This window comes from Petaurus breviceps, unplaced genomic scaffold, assembly GCF_028583685.1.
Source record: "Petaurus breviceps papuanus isolate PSGF00001 unplaced genomic scaffold, PetGlider_PUasm1.0 171, whole genome shotgun sequence".
Lineage (NCBI taxonomy): Eukaryota > Metazoa > Chordata > Mammalia > Diprotodontia > Petauridae > Petaurus > Petaurus breviceps.
The window spans coordinates 19,017,562-19,045,498 of NW_027185754.1; the positions used below are offsets into that span (position 1 = coordinate 19,017,562).

At 46.3% G+C, this 27,937-nt stretch overlaps 1 protein-coding gene across 1 annotated transcript; it reads left to right on the forward strand.

Moving 5' to 3' along the window:
• Positions 1-3,535: 3,535 nt before the first annotated feature.
• LRP3 (LDL receptor related protein 3) lies at positions 3,536-27,262 on the forward strand. The gene is given in 8 exon segments (XM_069082631.1): positions 3,536-4,285; positions 4,288-4,404; positions 10,428-10,475; positions 17,253-17,391; positions 22,332-22,540; positions 23,388-24,474; positions 25,574-25,706; positions 26,322-27,262. Coding segments are annotated over 8 exon segments (2,730 nt in total). The 5' UTR covers positions 3,536-3,987; the 3' UTR covers positions 27,021-27,262.
• Positions 27,263-27,937: the final 675 nt, after the last annotated feature.

Sequence of the window (27,937 nt, forward strand, 5' to 3'; positions counted from 1 at the left end):
GTTTTATATTGTATCTTTGTTCCCTTTCCTTTTTTCTTTAATTTTTTTTATTTTTAAGTTTTAAAAATTCAATTTTAAGTTTTGAATTCTCTCCTCCCCCTTTCCATTGAGAAGGCAAAAAAAGCCAAAATCCATTAAAATATGTAGAATCACACCAAACAAATCCCCACATTAGCTGCATAACACCCCTGTTCACCCGCCCAAAAAAAAAGAAAAAAAGAAAGAAGAAATCATGCTTCAATCTGCACTCTGACTTTATCAATTCTTGTCTGAGAGTAGTCTCATCCTGTGTCCTTTGGAATTGTGACTGGTATTTGTGTCGATCAGAGTTCCTAAGTCTTTCAAAATTGATTATCTTTAAAGTATTTCTATTATTGTATAAATTGTTCTCCTGATTCTTCTTATTTCATTTTGCATCTGTTTATATAATTCTTCCCAATTTTTTTTTCTGAAACCATGTTCCCTTTCCTCTTTCCCCATCCTAGTTTTCAGAGATTCACTGTCAGCTAATGAAATAATTTTACTAACCCTCAGATGACTAAGTTTTGCTACATGATACTCTGGGGATAGTATTTCTAGACAAATCTTAGCCATCTCATTGAAGAGATAGATCTATAAGGCCATTGCTAAGCAAGCCTAGGCCTATGGCATCTTAGAAAGTGGTCTATATCCAAATAAAACTGCTTGGCTCAGGCAAGTCTAAGGCTTTTGAGAAACTAGAATAGAATGAAAGGGTGAAGTAGGATGTTATAAAGCAGTTAGGTGAGCAAATTTTGGCAAGTGTGTCCCCTGGATAGCATTCAGTAGATGGGGCCAGGGAACAGAGAGTCAGGGGAGAAGACTTATGTGTCTTAGAGAGTTTGGCAGACAGGCTCTCTGGCAGTTAGCTCAGCCACAAAGCTAAGATAGCAGCATAGATGAGTATTATTTGGGAGTCCAGCCTCTGGCATATCCCTGGTAGGATGACTTGCCAAATGGAGTCTGCCATGAGTCTGGGTCAGGCAAGGTGCATGGTCAGTAAAGAGTAATGTTAAAATATCTGTGATGTCTACTGTCTTGCAATAGTATGTGTATTCAGTTCTTAGGGATACGTTGAGTTCCTGCTCCTAGTTTCTTGTGAATTGCACACCTTTGCCATAGACTACGGATTGCCCCATGCTGTACTATGTAATCAATGTACTTTCTTACCATAATCATGATTCTTAGCAAAGGGTAACCCTTTGAGGGCAGAAGGTTTGAAGATGTAAGGAGTCAAGATATTCCTAGACTCTTGTAGCCAACTTGCAACTTCATTGATTCCTAATCCAGCGTGACTGAGATTCATAAAGGAAAGGCCTTACCTATGGAAAACCAAAATGTAAGTAACCAATTCTGCTGGTTACTTACAAAATATAAGTAACCAGAAGATATAAAAGGTGAGAATATCTGTCCTGGATTTTATTTTTTTTGCTTCAGATCTGTTGCTTCTTTTTTATTTCTTTAAGTGGTTGCTACTACCATTGTAACCAGTCATTAAAGGTGGCTGATCCTGTCATTACCAACTGGTAATTCAGAGAATCATATGGTTAGAGCTGGCAAGGACTTCCTCATTTGACAATCCTTCCCCCTTAGCTTCTTTGTAAACTCCAGCCATTTCTCAGAGAAAAACAACATATTTTAATATATTTGTTTTGAAGTAACAAAAGTAAAAACTATGAAAACCTAGAAATATGAACTTATAGAATACAGCTTTCTGATCATAACTAACAAAGATTGGCTGGATGGTTATATCTCACAGTACACTGAATCAGTCTCCATTTCTTTTACCTTGCCTCAACCCTGTTTGGTTAGCAGCCATGTGACTGGCTTATTGGGTGCCATATTTAGCAGGAACTATTCAAATTAGTATCAAATTATATAGATAGTCATTTCCTGTTTCAAAGCCCAAACTCCCTTTTGGGCTGCATACTGAGTTCCTGTTTTTGATCTGAAAGGAACCTTCCAATTTTTAGTTCATTTGCTGGACATAGAGAGATAGCTGACATATTCTGAGCTAAGTGAATTTTAGGTAAAGGCTTTCCTGTCTCAGGTTACTAGCTCCATCCCCTTCCATAAGTTGGCATGATGACTCATCTCTCAGGTGCTACAAGGGAGATGATTTCTAGAATCCTATCACTACAAATTTACAAGGGGAAAAAAGGGAATATTCTATAACAACATAAAGCATTCTATAGCAGCATGAAGAAATGGAAAAAGATTGAAGAAGAGTATTTTTGGTGATGGTATGTGTGTGTGTGTGTCTGCAGGGTGGCATTGAAGTTTTCTCAGACTACCCTAGTTTTAGGTGAAAGAACATTAGGGTCTGTGGATAGAAGAGTTGTATCCTTTAAATTTAGTAATATAGGATCTCAGAGTTTAGAGCAGGAAGGGTTTTTATAGATCAAGGTCACAGAACTAGTAAAACCTGAGATTCATACTTCAGTTTCCTGATGCTGAATCCATTCCTCTTTCTACTGTACCATGATGTTTCCTCAGTGCCTCTTAGCTCACCTCCAGTACCTCTTTCCCCTTATCCCTTACCCCTTTCCCTTGTACTTGTTGGTGCTGAAACTCTGAAGAAAGGTAGTAAGCAAGGCTATAGCTTTTGCTCTGCAGCACTCCCTCACATCCCAATTCATTTTCAGGCCTTTGGGCCCTTATACCTGCAAATGTTTAAACAACCTTTTCTTAGGGAGCATTTGCTGCTTCACCCACAGCCTCAAGCCTGGACTGCTTGGTGCATATCCCTTGGCAGACCAAGTGCTGTATGTTTTATGGAGGCATTCAGCAACTTCATGTCATTCAGGACATCACCATCTTGAAAAGGGGGCTTTGACTTATTGATATGCTGAATGAAATCTTTATGCTTCTCTTCTATTGGAGAAGTCGATATATAGGTTTCCTATGAGGTAGAGATTTTATATGTAGCAGATACTTTCCCCTCCCATTGTTCTATGGAGAATTAAGTAGCCTGATATTTGAAATGTGAAACCCCCTGCTGGAGAGTAGGTCTGGCTATTGTTGGTTTGGGTGAGAAAATTGGATGCACGGGCTCTGCCTGCTTAGGAGTTAGAATTTTCTCTTAGCTCGAGGGCCAGGACTTAGCTACCAAAGTGAAGGGAGCTAAGGAAAGCTAAATGTAGACTTCTTTCCCTCCTTTTTTCCACCTTGCATTCCCCACCTCGGTGGAAGCCCTAGCACCCTGCCCCCTCTTGCCAAGGCCAAGGCTCTTTCTCTCCCAAAAGAGATCCGATTGGAGGTAGCAGTAGTGTATTTGAGGAATAGCGTTGCTTATGAGTTTTTACTCCTCTCCCCTCATTTCAGAAACGAAGGCCTGGCCGCCTGCTATGAGCTAATGCCAGATCTTAAAAAGGAAGGGCCCAGTGCATCGCATTCTCCCATCCAGACCGACAACAGTCAGACCCACTATTTAGCAGTGGTTATACCATTGACTTAAGTCTTTGAATACTCTTATGATAGAGGCACAGAGAGCAGTGGTATTGGAAAATGAGCACTGGTGGGCGTATAGGTAGGCCTTTTATGGGATCTTAGAGATGAGGCCTGGAGTGACGTCCTGAAAGGTCTGGGTCACACAGCCAGCATCCAGGTATCTATCCACCCCCACCCATAATGGAACAGTAGCAGCTACTCTTCTTTTGCTGTGCCCCGTGGGGCAGGCGGGAGGACTGGCATGCAGGAGGACTGGCATGCAGCTTGCAGGGGAGCTGTCCAGCAGGGGCCTGGGCCCGGGGGCGGGCTATACTCTAGCTGTGGACCCCTCCTCCAGGAGAGGCCAGCCCAGCCAATGGGCTCCCCGGGCCGGGCCATTGCCTAGCCCACGGGGCCGTCACGTGTCTGGCGTCTGGCTCGCCTGGGTTCGGTGCTGGTCTCCCTGCTAGTGTTGAGGAAGCAGGGTCGGGGATTGGCATCTGTAGGCGCGGAGCCGGAGCCCCGGCCTGCCGGGAATGGATGCGCTTGGGTTCCTCCGGCGCCACCGCCTCGTGCCTCGGCTCAGGGGGCCAGCAGGCAGCAGGAAGAGGCTGGTCGAGCCCGGGGCGCAGGGTGCCTCCTCTAGGGCAGCGGCTCCTCCAGCTCCTTCTTCTTCTCCGTAGCAGCAGCAGCAGTAGCAGCAGCAACAGCAGCAGCGTCGTCGCCCTTGAAGCCGCCAGTTGCAGCCATCCCGGGCCCGGCACGGCCACCGCGGATGTGGCCCCCCGGCGCCCCCGGGCCTCTGCACAAAGAAGCCTTCGCAGTTGCAGGCGATCCAAGAGCCGGAGGCTCCCAGGCTGTCCAGACCTCGGCCCGGCTACAGCATGGAGAAGCCACCCGTTGCGGGTCTGGAGGGGGGCCCAAGCGCCCGGGCGCAGCTCGCTGTGGTCTGCTTGGGTGAGTCCAGCTCGGGTGGGGCGTGGGGGGTGTGTATGGGAGAGGGGGACCTACGGCTCTGGGGCGTGCGTGCGTGCGTGCGTGTGTGTGTGTGTGTGTGTGTGTTTGTGTATAATGAAAAGACTTGAATTCCTCCCCCCCTCCCTTCTCCCCCACCCCACCCCGATTCTCCCAGCACACCTGCCCGGTGGCTCCTCCTCCCATGGCCCCCGGAAGTTGGAGACTCGCCTGAGGTTGCCCCCCACCTACTGCCCCTCCCCCCTTTGCTTTGGGAGCCTAGGTTTCTTCGAACTGGAGTGCAGATTTTTCTTAGGTAGCGCTGAGGAGGGGGAGGCGTGGGGGGAAAGGGGAGAGATCTAAGAGACCTAAAGCCCTTCAGTTGCCTTCAGTGTAGCTTGAGCTGCTTCTCCTCTGACAGGGCTGCAACTGGGCCTGGATTTTAAAAACGGGTAAAAAAAAAAAATCATTACATTCCTAGCTAATTGGAACTGCCTCCCTCCCCTCCAGGTAGCAACGCCACCTGAATTGAGCCATAGGTTCATCTCAGAAGTCGAAACGGTGGGCCTGGGTCTGCCCTGGCCCCCATCTTCCACCAACCCCGTCGGCTTTTTCCAAGGGTAGGAGGTCGCCGACAAGACTTTTAAGGTTCAAGGGAACCCATGTTGGAGACTTTACCATGACCTAAAAATGGGTCTGGGGTCTATAGCATCTCCCAGAGTCTCATTAAACAACCATCATCACTCTAGACCTTAAACTCGGTAGGGATTCCATAGAGTACCTTCCAGTTGCTAAAACCTGAGGCTTCATGGCTCTCAGACCCAGCATTCATTAAGAGGAAGGGAAGAGGGGCTCACAGAAAGCCAGTTGTGTATATGGAGTGGGGGAGGGGCAGCCACTACTGAAGGATTGTTGCATGGGACAGGACTGTAAGAAAATACTTGGATTATTAAAGCAGGAATTGTGAGGTCTACAAACTCAACTATGTGTGGGTTTTGTTTTAACCTTTATATAATCAGTCCCTTTCCTTAATTTCCCCGAAATTTGAGCTGCTGGTTATCTGTCAGATAAAGTAAAATTGTCCCCTAGGGAGGGAGGTCTCTTGCAGGTTGGCCTAGTTAGAGCTGGCCCCATTTTGTGCCACCTGCTATTTAAATAGGGTCTCTGATTTAAGTGGGTTGCCCTGGAGAGAGCTGGACTTCTGAGACTTCCACACGATGAACAGAATGAAGAGTATTTCAAACTGATAAGTTTTTGTACTAAAATGACCTCAAATGACCTGTTCTCCATTTGTCTCCAGGAACATTTGGTGAAGAAGCCTGTGCTAAGGGATATGACTGTCAGAGTGTTTAGGGGTGGTGATGGGACGGGCAGTGGGGTTGGGGGCTTTCTCAGTTGGAAACAGGAAGGGACTCTTAGAGCACTTTTCAGAGATCTTTTTGCTAGGATTCTTTTTTTTTTTTCATGACCAGCTCATTTTTTTCCCAAACCATTGTTTGGATTTTGAAAACTCAAATTATATGCTAAATTCGTTAAAAAGTGTACTTCTAACTGCAAAGATTAAAAACCCTCTCCCCTTCTCCTCTCCAAAATTTGTGTCTTTTTCCTGGGTGGCAGTGGTGGGAAAAATCCCCACCAAATTAGGCAAATTTAATTCTGATTTTAGAAACTGCCTAAAGCTGTCAAGTTCAGACTTGGGGAGCTGACTCATCTTACCTAAGAGGAGTAGAGCTCTCTGGGCATTTGAAGGAGCCCTCTTGTGGTGTGTGTGGTACCTGGCATTGCTGACATCACTGGCTCTGATCAGACCCCTTGGGGGTACTGCCAGCCCTACATCTTGCTGCTGCTGCTTGTTGCCTGGGTCTGGAAGCTGTTTGCTGCAATACTTCTCTGTTCCTTCTGTAGCTTCTGATTAGGATTTTTCTCTGCTTCCTTAAAGGCAGGGCAGGAAGGGATGATAGAGAGTTACCTTTCTTTCAGCCTTTCTGCTTAGGCTCTTGTTGAAATGATTCTTTTAGCCTTACATAGCACTCTAGGACTGAGGAGAGACCTGAGTTTCTGTTTCAGGACTCTGGGCATGTGTCTTCTTTATTCATTCAACTAATCTTTATTAAGGACCCACTGTGTGCTAGTGCTCCCTACAGGGGATACAGGGATTAAAAATAAATACCTGTTGGCTTCTCCCACCCCCAACTCTCTTTCCTTTCTACTCCTCACTTTTTAATCTTCTGTCCCTCCCTTTGATTTCATCCCTCTTGCTGCTCTTTATGACCTTGGCTTTGTTTCTGTAAACTGAGACAGCATTTGATTGTTAGCAACCCAGGAGGAGAGTTGAAGCCCCAGGTCAGTAGGTGTAGTAGGAGGACCCTGAACTTGGGGGGAGCCTTTCTTTGGGGGAAGGGAAAGTAGAGACCAGAGCCATGGACAGACTTCTTGGGATGGGCTGTCCCTTATAGTCTTGTAGCTCTACTAGATGGTAGCTATTGAATTAGACAGCCAGTGACACTAACAAGGATGGGACCCAAGCTCTTTTCCTTTCCTTTCTTCTTCTTTCCAGGGGGTTCCTATTTAATACAGTGAACATATAAGTTTAGAAATAGTTTTGATTGTCCAATTCGGGTCCCTGGCAAGATTATCAGAGCAAGGGTGGGAGCAAGGAGAGCCCAGAACTCTGTCTGGGACCTAGATGGAGAAGGTCCTTTTCCAGTATGTATTCACACTGTGGGCAGAGAAAGGGATATGGCCTGAAGTTTCAGGAAGAGCTGGAGTTGGAGAGTGGTCAAGTTGGACACCCCTGATTTGGAGCCACTGGTTTGGGAGGTTGATTTTTCCCTTCAGTGATTGGGAAAACACAAATCTGCCTTAAATTTGAGGTTGGGTTTGTACAGAGAGGTTATTTTGGCTTTATGGTGGGAGGGGCATCTCAGAAGTTTTTTATTTTATTTTATAGTGATTTAGAGTCTGCCCTAGTATGGGCTGAGTGTGCAGGTTCAGAGGTTGATCAGATAGCTCTTTCTACCTTGGTCATATTCTCCTTGTGATTGCACACACCCTGCACCCAGTTCTATGTTTGAAGTGATCAGAAAAATTTCAATTGTATGTGGGTTTTTTTAGTCCCTTCACATTGGTGGGAGTAATCTAATTGATTGAGTAATAAGTGATTTTGGGTAACCTACCAAAAGCCTGACAATGACCACCAGAAAGATAGGGTTGTAGAAAAGGCAAATGAATTTCATTAATGGTATTCAGGTAGGCAGTCCCATATTGACCCTTAGGAATTCTGGGAGTGATAATTTTTTTAGTGGGGGAGGGGGAGTGAATGGGAATGTTTTAGAGGAAGAAGGATGCTTCAAGCTTAAAGTTGATCTTTATTGACTGAGGGCCAGGATGTAACTAGATTGTCTTAGAAGTAAAATACCAAGGCAGCTAGGTAGCACAGTGAATAGAACCCCAGCCCTGGAGTCAGAAGTAAAATACCACCCAGTCAGACTGGAATGTTTTCTTTTATAGATAATTTTAGTTATTCTGCTCTGGCATACCATTTCTGAACTTATACATTTTCTTTTGCCTTATAATTCAGTGAATATTTATGTTGTGCCCCATGTATAGAAGGAACTGAGTTGAGTAGATGCTTGATAGATAATGAGGAAGAATGACAGAATCCCTGCTCTTGGGGAGTTTATAATTGCAACGAATGTATTGTGGTTGTTTGTTGGAGGAACGGAATGGGAAAGGGGAAAAGAGAAACAGATACAAGGAATCAGACACTCAGTTATATGGCTGATCAGATCTCTGAACCTAGGGAACGAAGAAGGCTTAAGGTCTAGGAAGCTTAAGGTTTAGAAGCTAAGTGCTTTGGGTTCAGCTTTAGAAACCAGCAGAGGTAAAGAAAAGAAAGAAAGAAAAACAAAAACAAAGGAAGGTAAAAGTCCTGTAGTCAAGGGCCAGGACTTCTGGATCAGTTCCAAAGAGAACATGAGCTCTCTGGAAAGCTGGGGGAGAAGCAAGGAAGCCCAGCCAAGGTCTAGGGCTGGACCCCTTGTAACACTTAATAAGTATTTGTTAACTCATACCTAGCATTGTGCTGCCCACTGAGACAAGATGGGGCTTGCCTCCTAGAAATTCCCAGTCTGGTAGGGATAAGACAACTAACTATAATACAAGGTAGAATGCTGTAAGTACTTTGAAAAGGAAAGAAGAGCTGGGGCATGGTTTGGGAGGAGTTTAGAGGAGGGTCAGATCAATTCTAATTCTCAGTCTTACCTTGCCTTATGCTTTTTTCTAATTGTTTTACAGGTTTGAGACTTGCCTCCCCAGGCAGACTGTGAACATTTTCCTGGGTGTTTTCCATACCACCAAAGCCACCTAACTGGGCAGGATGTGTGTGTGTGTGGGGAAGGGATACGAAAAAGACAAAGAAAGCCAGATACCTGCAACCAGTCACTTAGGGACTTAGGAAGGGGAAAGATGTTCTGTGGGAGTAGGCTGGGGAATAGACCCTGGGAACCAGCTGTGTTGTAGAGGAGAGGAGCCTTGCTGTTGCTGCAGGGAGTTGGGGGAAGGGTGTTGGTTGTGTTGGGACACTTTCTAGGGTCAGCTGATTTTTTTCAAATAGTAAATGATTGAAGAACTCTGTAACTGGTCTTAATCCCCATCAATTAATTGACCTATGTAATAGAAAGCCTTTGAAAGATCAGCTTTGGAAAAGAGTTCCCTTCATGGGACTAGAGAAATTAATGGGTGTTTGGATTTGGGGGTATGTGTATGAGGGTGAAGATGAAGGAAGAGGAAATCTTTCTCACTAACTGTGCTGGATAGTAGAAAGAACCTTGAACTTTCTATGTCAGGAAACCTGGATTTAAAGGGGCAGGTTTTGTAAAAAGCCTTGGGTCAGACCATTTTTCCACTGGGGCCTCAGTATCCTTTTTGTTGTTGAGTTGTGTCTGATTCTTCAGGACCCCATTTGGGGTTTTCTTGGCAAAGCTACTGGAGCACTTTGTCATTTCCTTCACCAGCTCATTTTACAGATGAGGAAACTGAGGCAAACAGGGTTAAGTGATTTGCTCTGGATCACATAGCTAGTAAGTGTCTGAGGCTGGATTTGAACTTGTCTTCCTGACTCCAGAACTGAAGCTCTATCCACTGGGCTACCTAGCTGTAATATAACCTATAAAATGAAAAGAGATAGATTGGCATAGTGGAGAGAGAGCTGGCTGTGGAATCAGGAAGACCTGAGGTCACATCCTGCTTCTGGCAAGTGCTGGCTTGTATGAACCTAGTCAAATTGCTCAACCTCTCAATGGCCCAGGCCACTATCTAAAGCTATAAATGGCAGAGCAGGTGCCCATATGCATAGAAGGAGCTCCTCAATGGGGGTTCCCTATACTGATGAAATCAGAGGACTGCTCAGGAGCTGGTGTGTGTGTGTGTGTGTGTGTGTGTGTGTGTGTGTGTGTGTGTGTATTTATGCCTTGGTCACGCTCCAGGTGAGGAACTTCCTCTCTCAATGCAGATGGGCACCTGCTCTGCCATTTATATCCTTATAAATATACATAAACACATACACATAAATTTATATATATATATATATACATACACACACTCTGTCTATTCACAGCGCTCTTTGAGGATAAAAGAAGATAAGATACTGTAGTAGTTTTGTTTGTATATATGATATATTGTGTACATATCATATATGAATACATGGCCATATTATGTATATGTGTATATATGCTATATTATATGTACATATGGTATACATTGAATATGTGTATATTATATGTGTATATATGCTATATTGCATGTATGTGTATATGTGTGTACACACATACACATGCTATGTTGTATGTATATGTGATATGTATATTGTATGCGTATGTATGTGCTCACATGGTAATGTGGGGCAATTTTTAAAAGCAAAGCACATGGTCCTAGTTAGAACGTGGCTTACATCATTAGTCCTGGGGTATGGGGCCTTTGGGGAATGAGATAAGGTCGGTAACATGCTGTTTCTGTGTCTCTTGCAGTTAATCTCTTCTTAACCGGGAGGCTCAGCAGCGCCGTTCCTTCCGTAGGTAAGATGCTCCTGTCCTGTCCTCCCGGGGATTGAACTTCCTGCTTCTTCTGCTGCTGATGCTGCTCTTTTATGCCCCATTAGGTGACTTCCTGAGTCTGAGCGGAACAGAATCAGACTCTGAATGTCTTTTCCTCTCTGTCCCTGTTTGGCCCTGATAATACTGAGACATGACTTTCTTTTCTTTGCTTTTAAATGAAAGCTCTGTTTCTGTGACCCCTAAGGCAATGCTAGGAAGTGAGGCTTCTTCAGGGCAAGGGACTGTGTCTGAAATATAGTCTGCACAGTCATATGTGTATTTGGTAATTACCTAACCCAAGTTAGAATCATCCAATCAAGTGGCAGTTAATTGTTGAGTTTTTCTTGTGTGCTCAGCACTGGGTGAGATGATGGACAGGGAGGTCTAGCAAAGGTGGAAAAGTAGAAGTTAGTATAGATTGTTTTTCTCCCCACCCCTCTTCACTACTTCCTGATTTTTTTTTTTTTTACCAAATTCTGATTCTGTCCACATTTATTTGAGGAGTCCCTCAAGGAACAGAACTTTTTAGAGGCCTATAATTTGAGACCTATTATCAAGAACTACTTTCTTTTGGAAGAAGCTCAGGAAAGTTTCTCAGGAACTCTGGGTTTCAAAACAGTTTAGGGGCCCATGTGTGAGCTTTTCCATCTTCCTTTTTTTGAACTGCAGGTATGTTAAGTATTTGCATTCTGTGCTCTTAGGCTGAGTCTGGGGGTTGCTTATTTTAAACTGATTTGGAAAATGTAGGCAAATCTTTATTTCAAAAGCATCTTCAGCAAAGGATATTCTTCATCTCATTTTAAGGCAGCAGGTCTGCTAAGCCTATCTACAATTCTCCTTTTTTCTTTTATTTTTTCCCTAATTTTCTTTGGTATATGACTGCAATTCTCTTATTTTGATCATATATTTTTGATCCCTTGTGAAAATGAAGGATAGTGTACATTAAGTCCCTCTTATCCTAACACTAGATCAGGAGTTCTTAACCTTTTTGGGACATGTACCTTTTTGGTAGTCTGGTGAAGCAAAGCAACTCCTCAGAATAACATTTTTACATATTGAAGGAAGTGCTAAATTTCAGTTAGAGGTTAATGAAATTGAACATGTGATTTGTTTTTTCTCTATCCAAGTTCATGGACTCCCTGAAATCTACCCACAAACACCAGGGTAAGAGCCCTTGTCCTTGACGCTGCTTCCCTTTTCCAATTTTAGTGGCTATGACTTTGTGGTTTTTCCATGTTTTGTATCTTATAATTATGTCATCTCTTCATAATATTTTCATGTGGTTTTTTTGAACAGTTTGGCCACTGTCTCCTGAAAGCATCTTTTTTGCTAAATTATTTTAGGAGCCTTTTTTTAGCTTGTTTTAAAATCAACAATGACTTATCCCCTGTAAATATTAATATTCCATTTGACAAATGCTTTGGGTCTTTTTGGAGTAAGCCTGGACTCTCTCCATCAGCCAGTCTGTGGGTAAGTTCCTTAGCCAATGTCTGTAGAGGCAAATATTCTGCTTTACCCTTGCTCCAGGAGCACAGGGCATGTTGGAAAGTTGAAGAGACATCTGGGGTTCTGGCGTTTGTCTGCCAGTGTGTCCTTGTGATGGAGGTGCATTGAACTTAGACACATCAGCGAAATTGTGAGCCTCAAATAGGACTCTTGGTCAGAAAGGTATGAACACACTCATGGGAAGGAATAGCCCGATGTCTGCTGGCTTGGAGCACCTTTTGGGGGGCTTGTAAACCCTTGTCTCACTCAGACTCCTGTGAATGATGGTCAGGTTTCTGGAGGCACATGAGCATGCCCCTCACTTTGGCTGAGAGAAGATTTATGTATCTGGAAAATCTCCAAGCAAAGGCAAACTCCTTGGAGAAGGTGTTAGGGTGTTTTACTTGCATTCTGCTGCCTCACTCAAGGCTTAGAACTGAAGGCAGAAGACTCAAGTATTGATCCCCCTAAAATCTTTTCAGCCAATAGTGCATGATGAGTACTTGCATTTAAGTATTTTTAGAGACAAGAAATTGTTTTGTTTTGGTGTTTCCTTGGTCCAGGAAAGAGGCAAAAGAATGACTTGAATGTTGAACTCTGCCCTGATGGATATGCCAGGCTAAGATGGCATCTTGACATGTATATATATATATATATACACATATAACTACACAAACACACATATATACATACAAATACACACATGCATACATATTTCAAGACACATTGCTTCTTTAAGAAGTGTGGATTTTGTGTCTGGCCCGAGTAGAACTAGTGAAATTATCGTCACCCCCATGTCCACTATTAGGTTTGGATTTGACCTGATTTGGACCTGAGTTTGATACCTGGTTATATTGTTTACAATCTGTATGACCTTGGGCAAATCATTTCACCAAATCTGAGGCTCAGTTTTCACATATGCAAAATGAGAGAGATGGACTAGATCATCTCCAAGGTCCTTTCCAGCCCTTAATCTATGGTCTTGTGAGAGAGACACACATGTGCGCAATACATTCCCTCTTTTACCTAAGACACCGCTAAGGGCAGAAGTGGCCATTATCCCAGGACTCTCAGGTTGAAGGGACCCTCAAATTCCTTTTAAAATTACAGATTGCATTATAAACAGTGACCCCGCCCCACCTTCACTGACCAGGTGAACTTGTGATTATCATCATAGAGCTTACCTGTTCTTCACCTCCCCTAGTGGAATTCTCTCATCTTTTACAAATTTTCTCATCTTCCTTCCAAGATTGTTCAGTACCAACAGCCCCATTTTGTATATGAGGATCTTGAGTCCAGAGAAGAACAGTCTTGCACTGAGTCTGACAGTATGAATGCCAGGATACTCAGGAGCCCTGAGATGCTTTCTGCCCCTCCCCAATGTCTCTCTCTTTCTTAGGGCTCAGCAACTCAGCTTTCTGGCCAGAATAATTCCTTAGGGCTTGTTAAGTTGAAGAAACTTATTAAAAACCATGTGGCATGAATATGTTTGTGCTTTGGCCAACCAAAATGAGCAGCTGGGTGACTCTTGACTCTTTGTCTTAAATGAAGTTTAGTCAGACTCATGGTCTCAGAGGATGGGGAGCTGATTTATGCTTCTCATCACTAAGTCCTGGGACCATGGCACTGAAGAAGATGAGGGAGCGAGTGGGTGGCCTCTTACTGGTGCCATACATATCCTAAAGAATCTTGCTGTCCCATCTCCCTTTCTTACCCCTCTTTTTTTTTTTTAAAGCAATTGGGGTTAAGTAACTTGCTCAAGGTTACGCGGGCCCTTTCTTACCCTTTAAGGCAAGGTGGACAGAAAACTGAGTCTCAGAGGTTAACAGCCTTGCCCAAAGGCCATGGAGGTAATAACTGCCAGAAAGGAGAGCCGAACTTTGGTCTTCCTGAATCCATAACCAGTGACTTATTTTCTATGTTGTGCTGCAAAGACAATGTTGCTAGTTCTGAAGATTGTTTTCTTTTGGGCTTGACAGACTTTGTCTCAGTAGAATGAAGCCTGTTTAATGGGGGAAGAGCAAGTTTGAGGAATAGTCAGTTACTATTCTAATCTCAGAGTTACACCTCTGAGATTTCCAGAATGCTTTCTCTCCCTTCCTCCCTCCATCCCTGTCCCCTCTCTCTGACTCTGTCTCTTTCTCGTTGGCTGCCTCTCTGGCTGGCCGTCTCTGTCTGTCCTGGTCTTCTCTGTTTCTGTCTGTCTGTCTCCCTCCTCTACCTCTCTCTCTCCTTCCCCCCTCCCCTTTTTCGCCCACTCTCTGTGCCTTTTCCCTCCTTCTTCTCTTTGAGGCTGCCTCTGTGGGTCTCTTGCTATGTCTCTTTCTGTTTCTGTCTCCTTTTTCCCCCCTCTCCTGCCCACTCCTCCCCCTTGCCTGACTCACACTCAGTCTCTGACTCTGTCTTTTTCTGTCTGTGTTTCTGTCTCTCTGCCTCCCTCTCCATACCCCTATCTCTTCCTTCCCCTCTCTCTTCATCTCCTGCTATCTGTGTCTCTCTCTCCCCTCCTCTCCCCCACTCCTATCTCTGACTTTGTTTTTCTGTCTTTGTCTTTCTCTTTGTCTCCATCTGTCTAGGTCTCTCTGTTTCTCTCTGTCTGTCTCTCTCTCTCCCTCTCCCTCTTTCTCTCCCTTCTCCCTTCCTTCCTCTCCCACTCTATGTCTCTGACTCTTGTCTCCTTCCCTTCCTCTTTTTTTCTCTCTCCCTCTCTCCTTCCCCCTCTTTCTCTCTTCTCAGGGAGGTTCTTCTCCTTGTCTCCCCCATCCTTTCTGTCCCTCTCCCACATTTCCAAAGTGGAGGTGAGCTCACACCTTCAGACTCTATAATGGTTGAGGATCAAAATGTCCTTTAGCAGAACTAAAGTGGAGGATGGAAATGGGGGTGGGGGGGGCTGGTTGAAACCCTTTAAAACCAGTCTGAGTTTACAAAGGAAATTGTAATCTGAGGCATCTAATTTTTCTCTAAGTGTTGAGAAACTTGGCCACTGTAGATGTTCTAAAATATTCTGGCCAGATCAGCAAATATGTGAAACTTCACAACTCTTCCTTGGATCTCCTGATCATGACATGCTGATTACTTTCTTTTATAATTAGCTTTAGAGAACTTTTTCTGGGATCATAGATGTAGAACTAAAAATGACCCTAGAGCCTAACTAGGAGCTTCCCCTCATTTTACAGATGAGAGAAAAAAATTAAGAACATTTTCTGCTTCTGGGCATGTTTCCTCCTGGATATTTTTCCTGTATATAGTTTTGGGCTTTTAATATGGAAGAAGCCATGCAATCCACCATCCTTTATGAAAGATTTCTATTAGCTGGTTCTTCCAAGTTCTAATTGCAGTCATCTTTCATCTTTGTACAACATTTTTAGCTTCCTAAGGCACTTTTATGTACATTATTATAGGCAAGTAGATTGTGTATTAGATAGAGTGATGGACTTGGAGTCAAGTACACCTGAGTTGAGCTCCTTCGTTAGTCACTTACTAGCTTCATGACCCTTACTAGCAATCCACTTAACCTCTTACCATCAGTTTCCTTATCTGTAAAATGGGCATAATAGTATCTGCCTTACAGCGTGGTTATGAGAATCAAATGAGCTAATATGTGGAAAGCAGACTGCAAACCTTAAAATACCATATAAATGTTAGTTATTTCGCTTGCGCCTAACAATACCCCCTTGAGAGAGGTAGGATACATTAAGGTGTCCCCATTTTATGGATAAGAGAATTCAGTTCCAGAGATTTACTAGCTGTGTGATCCCGGGCCTCAGTTTCCTCCCCTGAATAATGAGGAAGTTAGACCACATGACCTCTAAGATCCCTTCTGGGGCAGAGTATGTAGTAAGCACTTTAAAAATGCTTTATTGGGGGCAGCTAGGAGGTTCAGTGAATAGAGCACAGGCCCTGGAGTCAGGAGGACCTGAGTTCAAATCCAGCCTCAGACACTTCACACTTAACTAGCTGCATGACCTTGGGCAAGTCATTTAACCCCAATTGCTTTGCCTTCACCCCTCCAAAAAAACTGCTTTATTGATCAATGGTTTCCTCAAGGTGAGTCAGTGTTAGAGTCAACACTACATATGTTACATGTGTGTAGTACTTTGTGGTTCTCCCAAGTACTCATATGAGCATTAGTTCATTAGCGTGTCACAGTAACTGTGTGAGGTAGGCAAGGACTGAGGAAGCTGAGGCTCAGAGAGGTGAAGGGAAGTCATGGTAGAGCCAGGAACAAAGTCTTCTTACCGTGCCTTTCCAGCTTTGGTGTTTGGAAAGAAAGATTGTAATGGATTCAGTCTAGTCTGGTATATAGTGTTCAATACATTATATTTATATTGGTATATTTAGTGGTAGCCAGGAGGCACAGTTCTGGCCTTAGAGTCAGAAAAACCTTACTTTAAGTCTAGCCTCAGATGCTTGCTAGTTATATGACCCTGGGTGAGTCACTTAACCTATCTTAGTTTCCTCATCTGTAAAATGGGGATAATAATGGCACTTACCTCCCAGAGCTGTCATGAGGGTCAAATGAGATAATATTTCTAAAGAGCCTTGAAAATCTTAAAATGCTATATAGATGCTAGGTATTGTTATTGTGCAGATTTGTACTTCTTGGATATGATTCCCAGGTAGGTCATTAGCTTCTCAAGGGGGCAGGACTGGTGTCTTCTCTTCCTTGGTGTGTATGGTAGACACATGGCTATAATCAGTTTATCATTAATATGACTGATCATGTCTCTGCCTTCTGTTTCATGTGGATGAGTTGAATCTCTTCAGTCAGCTGATTTCTTGCCTTTTTTTCTCTGAGGTGAAGTCAAGTCTGGTGTTAGGCACGTGGGAACAGGTAGGAAGAGGCAGGAAAGGGAAATAATCAGATTTTGGCAGCAGCAGTCAAGGCTCCTCTGGTTCTTGAATCTGAGTTCTGACCCTTTTGGCTCTTGATTCTCTCATCTATTATTATTTGCAAAGCAAACCTTGTCTTTGATGGGACGGAAGTAGGCCCAGGATCCAGCCACATTAAGTGCCCCTGCCTGCTCACAGGCAGCTTCAGTAGGTGCTTCTGGGCCTGGACCCTGTGTGACTGGAGGGTAGTAGTCTTAGGCCTTCTGTCTCTCTCTCATGATCTCTTTTTATTCTTGGACTGAAGCTATGGCCCATTTTGTGTGAGTCTGGGATTTGGTGGGAGTGACCTAGAAATCCTGGGTCAAAAGTGGCCTAGGAATCAATGGTCACATCTCTGAGCCAGCCCCACTCATTTTGCTTTCTCTGCTTTGTCTCCATCAGCTGCCTGTAGTGGGAAGCTGGAACAGCACACGGAGCGACGTGGAGTCATTTACAGTCCATCCTGGCCCCTTAACTATCCCCCAGGCACCAACTGTAGCTGGTACATCCAGGGGGACCATGGGGACATGATCACCATCAGGTATGGATGGGCTCTGGGGCTGCAGAAAAAAGGCTAGGGGTGGGTTTACACAATCAATCAATAAGCATTTATTAACTGCTTACTGAATTCCAAGCAATGGACTGGCATTGGTGATACAAAGACAAAAGCAAGACAGCCCCTGCCCTCAAGTTCCCTTCCTAAGTCTTGGAAAAAGAGAGCCTTTTCCAAACTGCCTCGGAAAGTGTAGAGCCCAGGGGCTGTCTCTACATTCTTACATTTATATGTTTATATAGACAGTCATGTGGTTATAGATGTCAAGCTGGAAAGGATCTTGGAAGTTATCTAGTCTGGCCCTCTTGTTTTGATACCTAGAGAGGTCAAATGATTTACCAAGAGTCACATAGACAGTAAGTAGAAGAGTTGGGATTAGAAGGCAAGTCTTTTGCCTCTAAATCTGGTGTCCCCCTCCACCACGACATCGTATGCCAAGGGACCGCACATCTGTGCATGAGTCTCTACCTAGAGATGTTAGAAATGAAGGCCTAACTCAATTGACAGGAAACATTCTTGTCTAAGGACTTGCTGCATTTCAGAGGCCTTAGGACTTGGAGGATAACTGTTGGGCAGTAACCTTGGTGCTACTTCTAGACTATCTTGAAGGCTAAGAGGTAGGGTTCCCCAGGGTGGGTGAGGGACCCTTTCTGAGCTGCTGAAACTTGAGGAGGTCCTGAGGGGCAGCAGGACCTACTTTCCTCCAGGCCCCTATCCCCACAACACATAGTTGGAGGAGAGGTCTCACCCTTGGAGCCTGGTTTGGTATATGTCCCCAGCTCTTTTTTAATACTCCTGGGCTATTGGGTCTCTTCTGCATTTGGGAAGACAGAGATGTAGAAAGCATGTAGGACTTTATTTGGAATCCTGTCTCCTTGTGCTCTTTCAGGGACACAGTAAGTAAGGGAAGAGCTGAGGTTTAGGGGACCTCCTGGGGTACCTAGGAGCACTCTGAGCCTCCTTCAGGAGTTGGTGAGTGGGGAATAGAAGAAGGCTGCAGCTTCTTTTGGTGGTAATTCTTTCTCTATGACAAGGTCCTCAGCCCCATTTTGGGGGGTCAGGAAGCAGTGTTGGGAAGCATCAGGCTTAGGATTCTCTAGGAACTTCAATTTCCCCATCTATAAAATGGGCAATGTCTCAAAGGGAGTAGAAGGAGTGTGGTGAGAGGGGTGGGAGCAGGATGAGCTCAGTGGAATCTGACTATGAGGACTTTTGTATGTGCCTTTTGGGATGCAGGGCTGGGGTGGGGGATTGTTCAGATGGTGGGTGAAATTTGGGTGCCCATGGATGGAAATTCTCAAGCAGCTAAGGGGTGGTTGGCATTTGCATACATCCTGGGCTGCTGACGTTAGGTGCAACCACTGCCCATGGCTGCCAGCAGACACAGCCACCTTCCTGGCAGCGGGTATGTACAAGGCAGTGACTCATTCTGCTAGGTACCATCTGCCAGCTCTGCTGCTGCCTATGGTGGGAAACACAAGCTGCCTCACAATTCCAGGGAAACCCTTTGATAGTTGAGTGCTCTTAAATGCAATAAAAAGGTCAGTCTTGTCATGGGCAGGAGTAGAGGGGTGTACCCCCATATATTTGCTAAAAATCAGTCTTTGGACCCAAAGCCCAGAAACTGGCCATCACACTCCTAGGTTCCTGCAGTAGCATTAGGCAGTGCCTTCACCCTGGCATTTCTTAAATCTCCTGACTGATGGCTGTGATAAGTCATGAAGTGGGCAGAAGATAAATAAATCCCATTTAATAATGTTGCATGCATTGAGCTGAGGTGAAACTCGCTAGGTGCCTGAGGTCCTGGCTGCCCTGGGTTTTTTTTTGTTTGTTTGGATATTGGCAAAGGCAACTGTGTCCTCATGGAGGAAGTCTCTACTTTACAAAGTAGGATGTGTGTTGGGATATGGGGATTGGCTAAAATTGAATGAGGAGTGCTTAAAGACACAGACCAGGTGAATGGATCAGGGGAGAGGAGGTGTATATAATGAAGAAGTCAAGTCTGCCAAGGGCAGACCTTGGAATCCATCTGCCTACCCCGAGGCCTGTAAGGTATCAGTCACCTTCAGGGATGTTCCCTAAGAGATGGTCTTGCTCTCTACTTACGAAGGCTTAGAGTTATGTGGTTTGGGACACTCATGTAAAGGATTATACATGGTAGTCCTGACAATGGAGCCCTGATTTCTGTCTACACGCTTTGGGGTCAATAGGACTAGCAACAGGAAAAAATGCTACAAATGCCAAGTATTTACTGCAAAGGCAAGCCAAATTGATACAGGTGGATTTGGACATAAATTAGCTTCTATCTTGTCTCCGAATGAGTCACACCTGATAGTCACTTCTGTCTAGAAACGTCAGGTGTCAAAGGCACAGAGCATAGACCCCAGAGCATACAGCGGTCAGTGTTGGCTCCTGCGGACGAGGTTATCCCAGAGGGCTGAGGCTGTCTTCCATTTGGGGATCTGGAAGCATGTGCTTGTATTCAAGGGTAGTGGGCTGCGACTGGTTTGATAAGGAAACTTTCTATGGTTAGGCCAGACTTGAGGGAGAAGAGGAAAAGGCATGTTGAGTCCCATGCGTGGCCTGACCCTCATCTGGCTACCTTATGGTTGGCCCTGCACACAGTGGGCCTTTCTCATAATCCAACTGATCGTGTCACCCACTTATCAACCCTTTTTTTCAGGAAGGGGAGAAGGAAATAAGCATTTTTAAGCATCCACTACATGTAAGGCACCAGGCTCAGTGCTTTATAGACATCATTATCTCATTTTATCCTCACAACAACCCTGGGAGGTAGGTAATATTATGATCCATGTTCAATAGTTGAGGAAACGGAGGCAGATAGAGTTTAAAAGATTTGCCCAGGGTCATACAGCTGTCAGGGTCTATCTACTGTGCCACCTCAGAACAGGGAGTTGGTTAAACATGTGAGTTTGTGAGTGTACATAGGAATGTAAGGTTGGAGTTGGAAGGCGCCTTAGAAGTCATCTGGTCAGTTTTTTGGATAAGGAGATGGAAGCCCGTAGAGGTTGAGCAAGCTCGCACAAGTAGGAGGAGATCTGGATTTAAAGCCAGGTCCGCTGACTCCATATACTGTGCTTTTCCCACTGTAGTAACATGATTTTGGTCCGTGCAAAGGCTCGTGGGTAGGTATCTTCCATCTCTCCCACGCCTCCTCCCTGCCATTTTAGAGGCCAGCCAGCTGGCCAGCGTTCTCAGCACAGGACAGGTGTCTGGACTGTCTTCCTTCCTGGCTCCAAGGATGTGCAAGGCAGCGCTTTCCAACTGTTTGTTGGCATCTGTTGTGTTCCTCTAGGGGTTTGAGTGGAAGGTGTGGGTCAGGGCCATGGAATAAACATGGCATAGGCTGGAGTAAGTAGACTGAACAGAGCGAACATGGAGTGTCTGAGATGAGATGAGATTTGTGCAGAGCCTCACACCAGGTGGGAAGGAGATCTATGGGCGTATGTGCTGGGTCCCTTGGATATTTAGGAGTTGCTAGGGAGTTTTGACCTACTTCCAGCTACATCATGCTTTGCCGGTATGTGTATGTTTGTGTGTGTGTCTGTGTAAGTTTTAAAGAAACCACAACTTGAGGGTGGCTGGGCGGCACAGTGAATAGAGCACTGGCCCTGGAGTCAGGAGGACCTGAGTTCAAATCCAGCCTCAGACACTTAACACAAAACTAGCCATGTGACCTTGGGCAAGTCACTTAGCCCCAATTGCCCTGCCTTGCCCCTCCAAAAACCAAAAACAAACAAAAAAGAAACCACAACTTGAATCTTTGCCTCTAAATGACACTTCTAGAAAGAGGAGGAAACTGTCAGCCTGGGGAAATAGGCAGCTGTACTCAAAAAGACCTTCAAGGAAGGATTAGATCGGTCTGGAGTGATAGATGGAGCAATAAGAATTTTTCTGTTCAAATTTTCTAACACAACTCGTCATCATCCAGATTTTTTTCCTGGTCTGCTCCGAAGAGCACAGACCTTCCCTGTTCTGGTGGACCTCGAATGGTACTTTGTCTTTGTGGGGTCACACATTTAACAACCTGTATTTCTCCCCTCCCTCCAGCACTCACCCCACATTAGGTAGAGATGGTTTGGAAAGGCTTCCTAGAGGGAGGGAGTTGTAAGTAGAGTTTGTGAGGAGGGGAAGGAGAGAGGATCATATCGTGGCTCTAGGGTTCGAATGAGCCTCAGAAGTGAACAAGGGAAGGACGACAGAGAGGGTCGGGATTGAAGGGCCGTTGTCTAGAAGAGAGATATGAGGTATCCCATTTGGTCCCCAGAGGGCAGAACTGAGAGCTGGGGGTGGAAGCTACAGTTTGGTTTTGATGTCAGAAAAGAAAAAATCCCCCAGTGAGTGATCCCAAAGTAAATGGACTACTTTAGGAGACAGTGGGCTCCCTGTCGCTTAAGCAAAGATTGGAAGGTCACTTTGGGCTCCCTTGTAGAGGGCGTTCCTCTTCTGGTTTGGGTTGGACTAGGTGGTGACTGAGTCGTCTTTGTGTGACTCTGGAGCTCAGGAGCAGGAGACGCACAATACACACATACGTGCATGGGTCTGTGGTTGTGTCTTCCTGGGAGAGATAAAGTTCTTTTTTCTGCTTAGCATCCTTTTAGCACCCAGAACTCTAGGTTACTTATTTTGGGGGCACTAGATCAAGATCTTATTGGTGGGTGAGGGGTCTTGGGCATAACTTTTGAGTTGGGACTTGTGGTAGAGAAGTAAAAAGGAAATCTGAATTTCTGGGCTGTAGGTTTTAGCTCAGATGTTCATTTCTCCCAACCCTCTAAGTTCAAGTCCTTATCTCTAATGCAAAGTCCTGCTCTCCTTTCCTGGGATGTGAGTTTCAATATCTGACCCCGTGGGCCCTGCCTGTGGTTTGCCAGGCCTTCTTCACCTATCTCTCCATTCCCCTGCCCTAGTTTCAGAAACTTTGATGTGGAAGAATCCCACCAGTGCACCACGGATTGGCTCATGCTGGGACCATCATCTCGCCGAGAAGATTACCGGATCTGTGGTTCGGCCATCCCCCCTGCCTTCATCTCAGCCCGAGATCACGTTTGGATCTTTTTCCACTCAGATGCTTCCAGCTCAGGCCAGGCCCAGGGCTTCCGCCTATCCTACATCAGAGGTAGAGATGGGCTTCCCCACAGAGAAAAGCATGGCATATTCAGGGTATTTTGTCTATGACTGGAGATGGGTGGGAAAAAGGAATTGGTTGAGGTATCCCCTTCCCAACCTTAAGCATTATCACTTGATCCCCATAGAACTCAGCTTTATGGTTCCCCACCTTCTTCACCATGCCCATCCTAAAATGCTATCTCTGATGGGGAAACTGCGTTTGCCTTTCCTCAGGTCTTAACAGGTTACGGGAAGGCTCCCAACACCCCAAAATCTCCTTAATAATGTAATCCCTCGGGGCGGCCAGGTAGCACAGCGAGTAAGAGCACCGGCTCCAGTGTTGAGAAGACCTGGAGATCGAATCCCGGGCTCAGACACTTAGCACCCACCCAGAAACACCTGGCCGTGTAACCTTGAGCAAGTTACTTAACCCCAATTGCTTAGGGGCGGCCAGGTGGCTCAGCGAGTAAGAGTACCGGCTCCAGTGTTGGGATGACCTGGAGATCAAATCCCAGGCTCAGACACTCAGCACCACACCCAGAAATAACTGGCCATGTAACCTTGAGCAAGTTACTTAACCCCGATTGCTTAAAAATTAAAAAAAAAAATAATGTAATCCCTCGAGGGCAAGTCCCTCTACACATTATCACCAGTTCACATGGTGGTGCTTCAATTAATCTGACTTCTACTGTTCCATCTAATCCTCAGAACAGCTCTGTGAAGTAGGTAGTGTGATTTTGTACCCACTTTACAGATGAGAAAAGTGAGGTTCTGAGAAGCTAAATGACTTATCCAAAGCAAACATAGCTAGTAAGAGGCAGAACCCAAACTGAACTTTTCCTTCTTCCTTCCCCTAGGAAAGCTGGGCCAGGCAGCTTGCCAACCAGATGAATTTCTCTGTGGCAACGGCAAATGCCTCCCGGGCCCTTGGCACTGCAATGCCATGGATGAATGTGGGGATGGGTCAGATGAGAAGAACTGCTCAAATTCACCCACAGAGATCCCACCTAGCCTGTGCCCACCTGGCACATTCCCTTGCAGTGGTGCCCGTTCCACCCGGTGCCTGCCCACTGAGCGACGCTGTGATGGGACTCAGGACTGTGGTGACAATTCAGATGAAGCGTACTGCCCTGATCTTTCATGTGGTAGGCGGCTGGGCAACTTCTATGGGTCATTTGCCTCGCCTGACCTCTTTGGGGCTGACCGTGGCTCTGATGATCTACAGTGCACGTGGCTTGTGGACACACAGGACGCCCGGCGCGTCCTCTTGCAGCTGGAGCTGCAGCTGGGCTATGATGACTATGTGCAGGTCTACGACGGCCTGGGGGAACGTGCTGACCGCCTGCTTCAGACCCTCTCCTACCGCAGCAACCACCGGCTGGTCAGCGTGGAGGCCTCTGAGGGCCAGCTGACGGTGACTTACCATGCTCGAGCCCATAGTGTTGGCCATGGCTTCAATGCCACCTACCAGGTCAAGGGCTACTGCTTGCCATGGGAGCAGCCATGTGGAAGTGATGAGGGCTGCTTTTCCGAGATGCAACGCTGTGATGGCTGGTGGCACTGCCCAGGAGGGAAGGATGAGGAGGGCTGCCCGGCCTGCCAACAGGATGAGTATCCATGTGAGGGGGGCAGTGGGCTGTGCTATGCACCTCCTGACCGCTGCAATAACCAGAAGAATTGTCCCGATGGCTCTGATGAGAAGAATTGCTTCTCCTGCCAACCAGGGACCTTCCACTGTGGCACTAATCTGTGTGTCTTTGAGACATGGCGCTGTGATGGCCAGGAGGATTGCCAAGATGGCAGCGATGAGCGAGACTGCTTGGCAGCAGTGCCCCGAAAGGTCATCACTGCTGCCCTCATTGGCAGCCTAGTCTGTGGGCTCCTTCTTGTCATTGCCCTTGGCTGCGCCTTCAAGCTTTACTCCCTGCGCACACAGGAGTACAGGTGAGCCCCTCAGGGGGAGGCTGGACCCCTTGCCCTTCCACTGGAAATCTGGTTCAGAGGGCATGGCTCTAGGTCAGGGATTTTGAATCCAGAGTCTCCATGTTACCAAAGAGTCAATGGATAAGTTTCAGGGAGTCCATGAACTTGAATGGGAACACAATTACATCTTCATTTTCACTAACCTCTAACTGAAATTTAGCATTTCATTCCATTAAAAAAAAAACATTATCCTAAGAAGGGGTTCATATTCTAAGAAGGCAGTCCACCAGACTGCCCCTGATGCCAAAAAAAAAAAATTACGAAGCTCTGCACTCATGTAATTGCTGCTGAATTTCAGTTCCCTGAAGCATGGTCACATCTGCACCCTATTCACCTCTGCCCATGCACATCACAGCTAGGCAGGGATGACTGTCAACATTTTACCAATGAAGGAATTAGTCTGGAAGAGGGGGAAGAAAGCAAGCTGCTGCCAGAGCTGGCCTTCTGACTGACCACTAGGTGTTGTGATCCCAGTGGTGGGATATGCGACCCAGAGGCTTGTCCCTCCTTCCTCCCTATCCCTTTATGTGCTAGGAGATCCTGTTGGGAGACCCCATTTGGTCTCTTCATGTATTGGATTTTCCTCCTTTCTGATAGGTTTGCATTACTGGCATCTCTTCCTACAGGCATTTGGAGATTTTGAGGCAGGATCAGACAGTCTCTGATTAGTCTGTATTTGGTGTTACTGCTGGAAGGTCCCATAGGAAGAGGGGTGTGTGTGTACGTAATGGGAAGGAGGGGAGGGATGGTGTCAGCATACAACCCTGCTAGACCAAGTCACCAACTAAACACTAAAGCTAATGGGTGCCACATAAGTCTGAATGAGACTGGAGCCCAGAAATAGGATAGAGGCCATTGCCCAGGAGTTGGACCTTGGGGATTTTCTGTAGTCATATTCTTGAGGCCTTTCTATCCCCCTGTGGAGATTTAGACCGGGAGATGTGATCTTGCCAGGGGATGGAGAGGGGCTCATATCCCACATGGCCCACGGGTAGCCCCTGCTCATGTTTCTGGGACATAGAAAGAAATATGCCTGTAACAAAGATTCTATTAATCCCAGGGCATTTGAGACCCAAATGACTCGTCTAGAGGCTGAATTTGTTCGACGAGAGGCCCCTCCATCTTATGGCCAACTCATTGCCCAGGGCCTCATCCCACCTGTGGAGGACTTCCCTGTCTACAATGCATCCCAGGTAAGATGGGTCCCAGGACCTTATTTTTGGATTCCCTTTCCTGATCCATAGGGGCTAGTGGTGGTGATGGGGTTTGTGTGTGTGTGCATGTGTGCATGCATGCATGTGTGTGTGCGCATGAGTGTCTGTGTGTTTATGTAGGTGTTATAGAATTTCCCAAAGACAGTTAATTTCAGACTAATTTCGTTTAAAAAATATAAACACAGACCATATGGTCCTATTAGTATGGCAGTAGCACTAAATCAAAATACTATTGGGTGCTAAAAGTTTGGAGGGGGCAGGTGTGTCTTTAGCCCGTTGGCTCAGACCAAAAATGGGAGGACATTTAGTCAATTCCCAAGCTCCCTTGCCCTATCTGTGACATCGTGAAGTCAAGTTGGCTTTGGGTCTCAAAGTAAAATGGTGGCTTGATCTAACAGAGCTGGCAGAGGCATGGACCAGGGAATGTCTTCAGGGCCACCTAGGCTTTGGGTTCTCAGATCTTTGAGGAAGTTGGGGAAGCAGTCTGATACCAGGGTGTATGGAGGGAGAGAAGCCGTCATAGATTCCAGGGCGGAGGGAGGAAGGCATGGAGAGGGCTAATTCCTTGATAATGGTATTGGGCTTATGTTGCAGGCATCAGTACTACAGAACATTAGGACAGCCATGAGACGTCAGATGCGGCGCCACACTTCTCGCCGGAGTGCCTCCCGCCGCCGCCTGGGCCGCATCTGGAACAGACTGTTCCACCGACCACGGGCGCGAGGGCAGATCCCACTGCTGACTCCGTCGCGTGCCTCACAGACTGTGCTGGGGGATGGGATCATTCGCCGGGCCGGAGGCACCTCCTCAAGTCCCCCTGCATCCTCTACAGGGCCTCCCCCTGTCCCCCCTGAGACTGTAGGTCAGGTTGTGAGGGAGGGGCCACCAGATGTCTCCAGCTGTGCTTTGGTAACTGAAACAGAACCCTTGGGGTCCCCTGCCCCAGGCACTGCAGTTCCTACCTGTGCAGCACGTGGCCTAGAGCCCAGGCACTTGAACAAGGAGCTCAGAGCCACTGGCCCGGCTGAGCCAAGAAAGGCCTTCAGAGACCCCTTGTCAGAAAGTGTTGCTGAGAGGCTCCAAACCCAGGGTGACCCCCATGGCACCAGTCCTCCCCCGCTGAGCGAGGGACCAGGTCGGCTGCCCCTCAGGAAGCGGGAACCAGTCTCCTCGGGCAGCTCCCTATGTCCACCCCAGACATGCCAAGAGGAGCCCCTAGGTATCCATGGGCCAACTTCACCCCACTCCTTGCTTTCTGATGCCAGTGATGATGAGTCCCTCCTGGTGTGCTGATGTGGCCCCTGCTACAGTGGAATGGCAGGAAGTGTCTCAAGTTTGACAGGTTGACCTCATGCTCCTTGCAGTGACCGTTTCCAGGGCGAGGTGACTGGACTAAACATGGGTGGATGGGGCCCCTGGTGGGCATGTCAGCTGTCACCACCCAGGCTGGGAGAATTCTCCTGTCCTTCACCACCTCTCCTAACCCTCCTTGTCCGTGTTTTACAATCAGGGAATACAAGATGATTTTTACCCTTGTTATGGTTCTTTCCTTCTTTCTGCCTGGGTGGGGTTGGGCATGGTGAAAGGGTCCCACAGGCTTGCCCTGACAGGATAAGAGTCAGTGATTCCTGGGGGAGCTCAGTGTTCTCTCTGTCTAGCAGTTCCTGAGTGGCCTCTCCCACTATAGGCATGGTGATGGATGCTGGGTATTCCTGCCACCTCTTTCTGAAAACCTCATTCAACATTTGAGATGTGGGGTGAAGAAAGTTATACCAAGAGAAGGACAATGGGTTCAGTTCCGGGACAGTCTGACCCTGGTTTAGAAGATCCCCAAAGAAGTTATAGCTGGGATGGCCTGAATGAGGTTACCTGTATAAGGTATGAGCTTGGGCCTGTAACCCTTCAGAAAATGGGGTTAGACCAGTTCCTTTGGGCAGTGGTGGGGGCAGCTTGAGGCTAAATATTGGGGTGCTCTACCATAGTCTTTAAATCTGCAGGCAGAGAAGCAAGGCTTAAGGCTGAGTGAGATTACTCTCACAGTGGGCTTCTCTAACTAGACTGGAATGACCAGGGCTTTGATGTAGTGCACCAAATTGAGAGAGAACCCACTTCCTTTCTCTATTTCCCTTGGACTCAGTTTGTGGTACAGGAATTCCTACTAACTTCTCTGGTATCATCAGGTGCTCATGGACACAATAAGTGAAAGGATC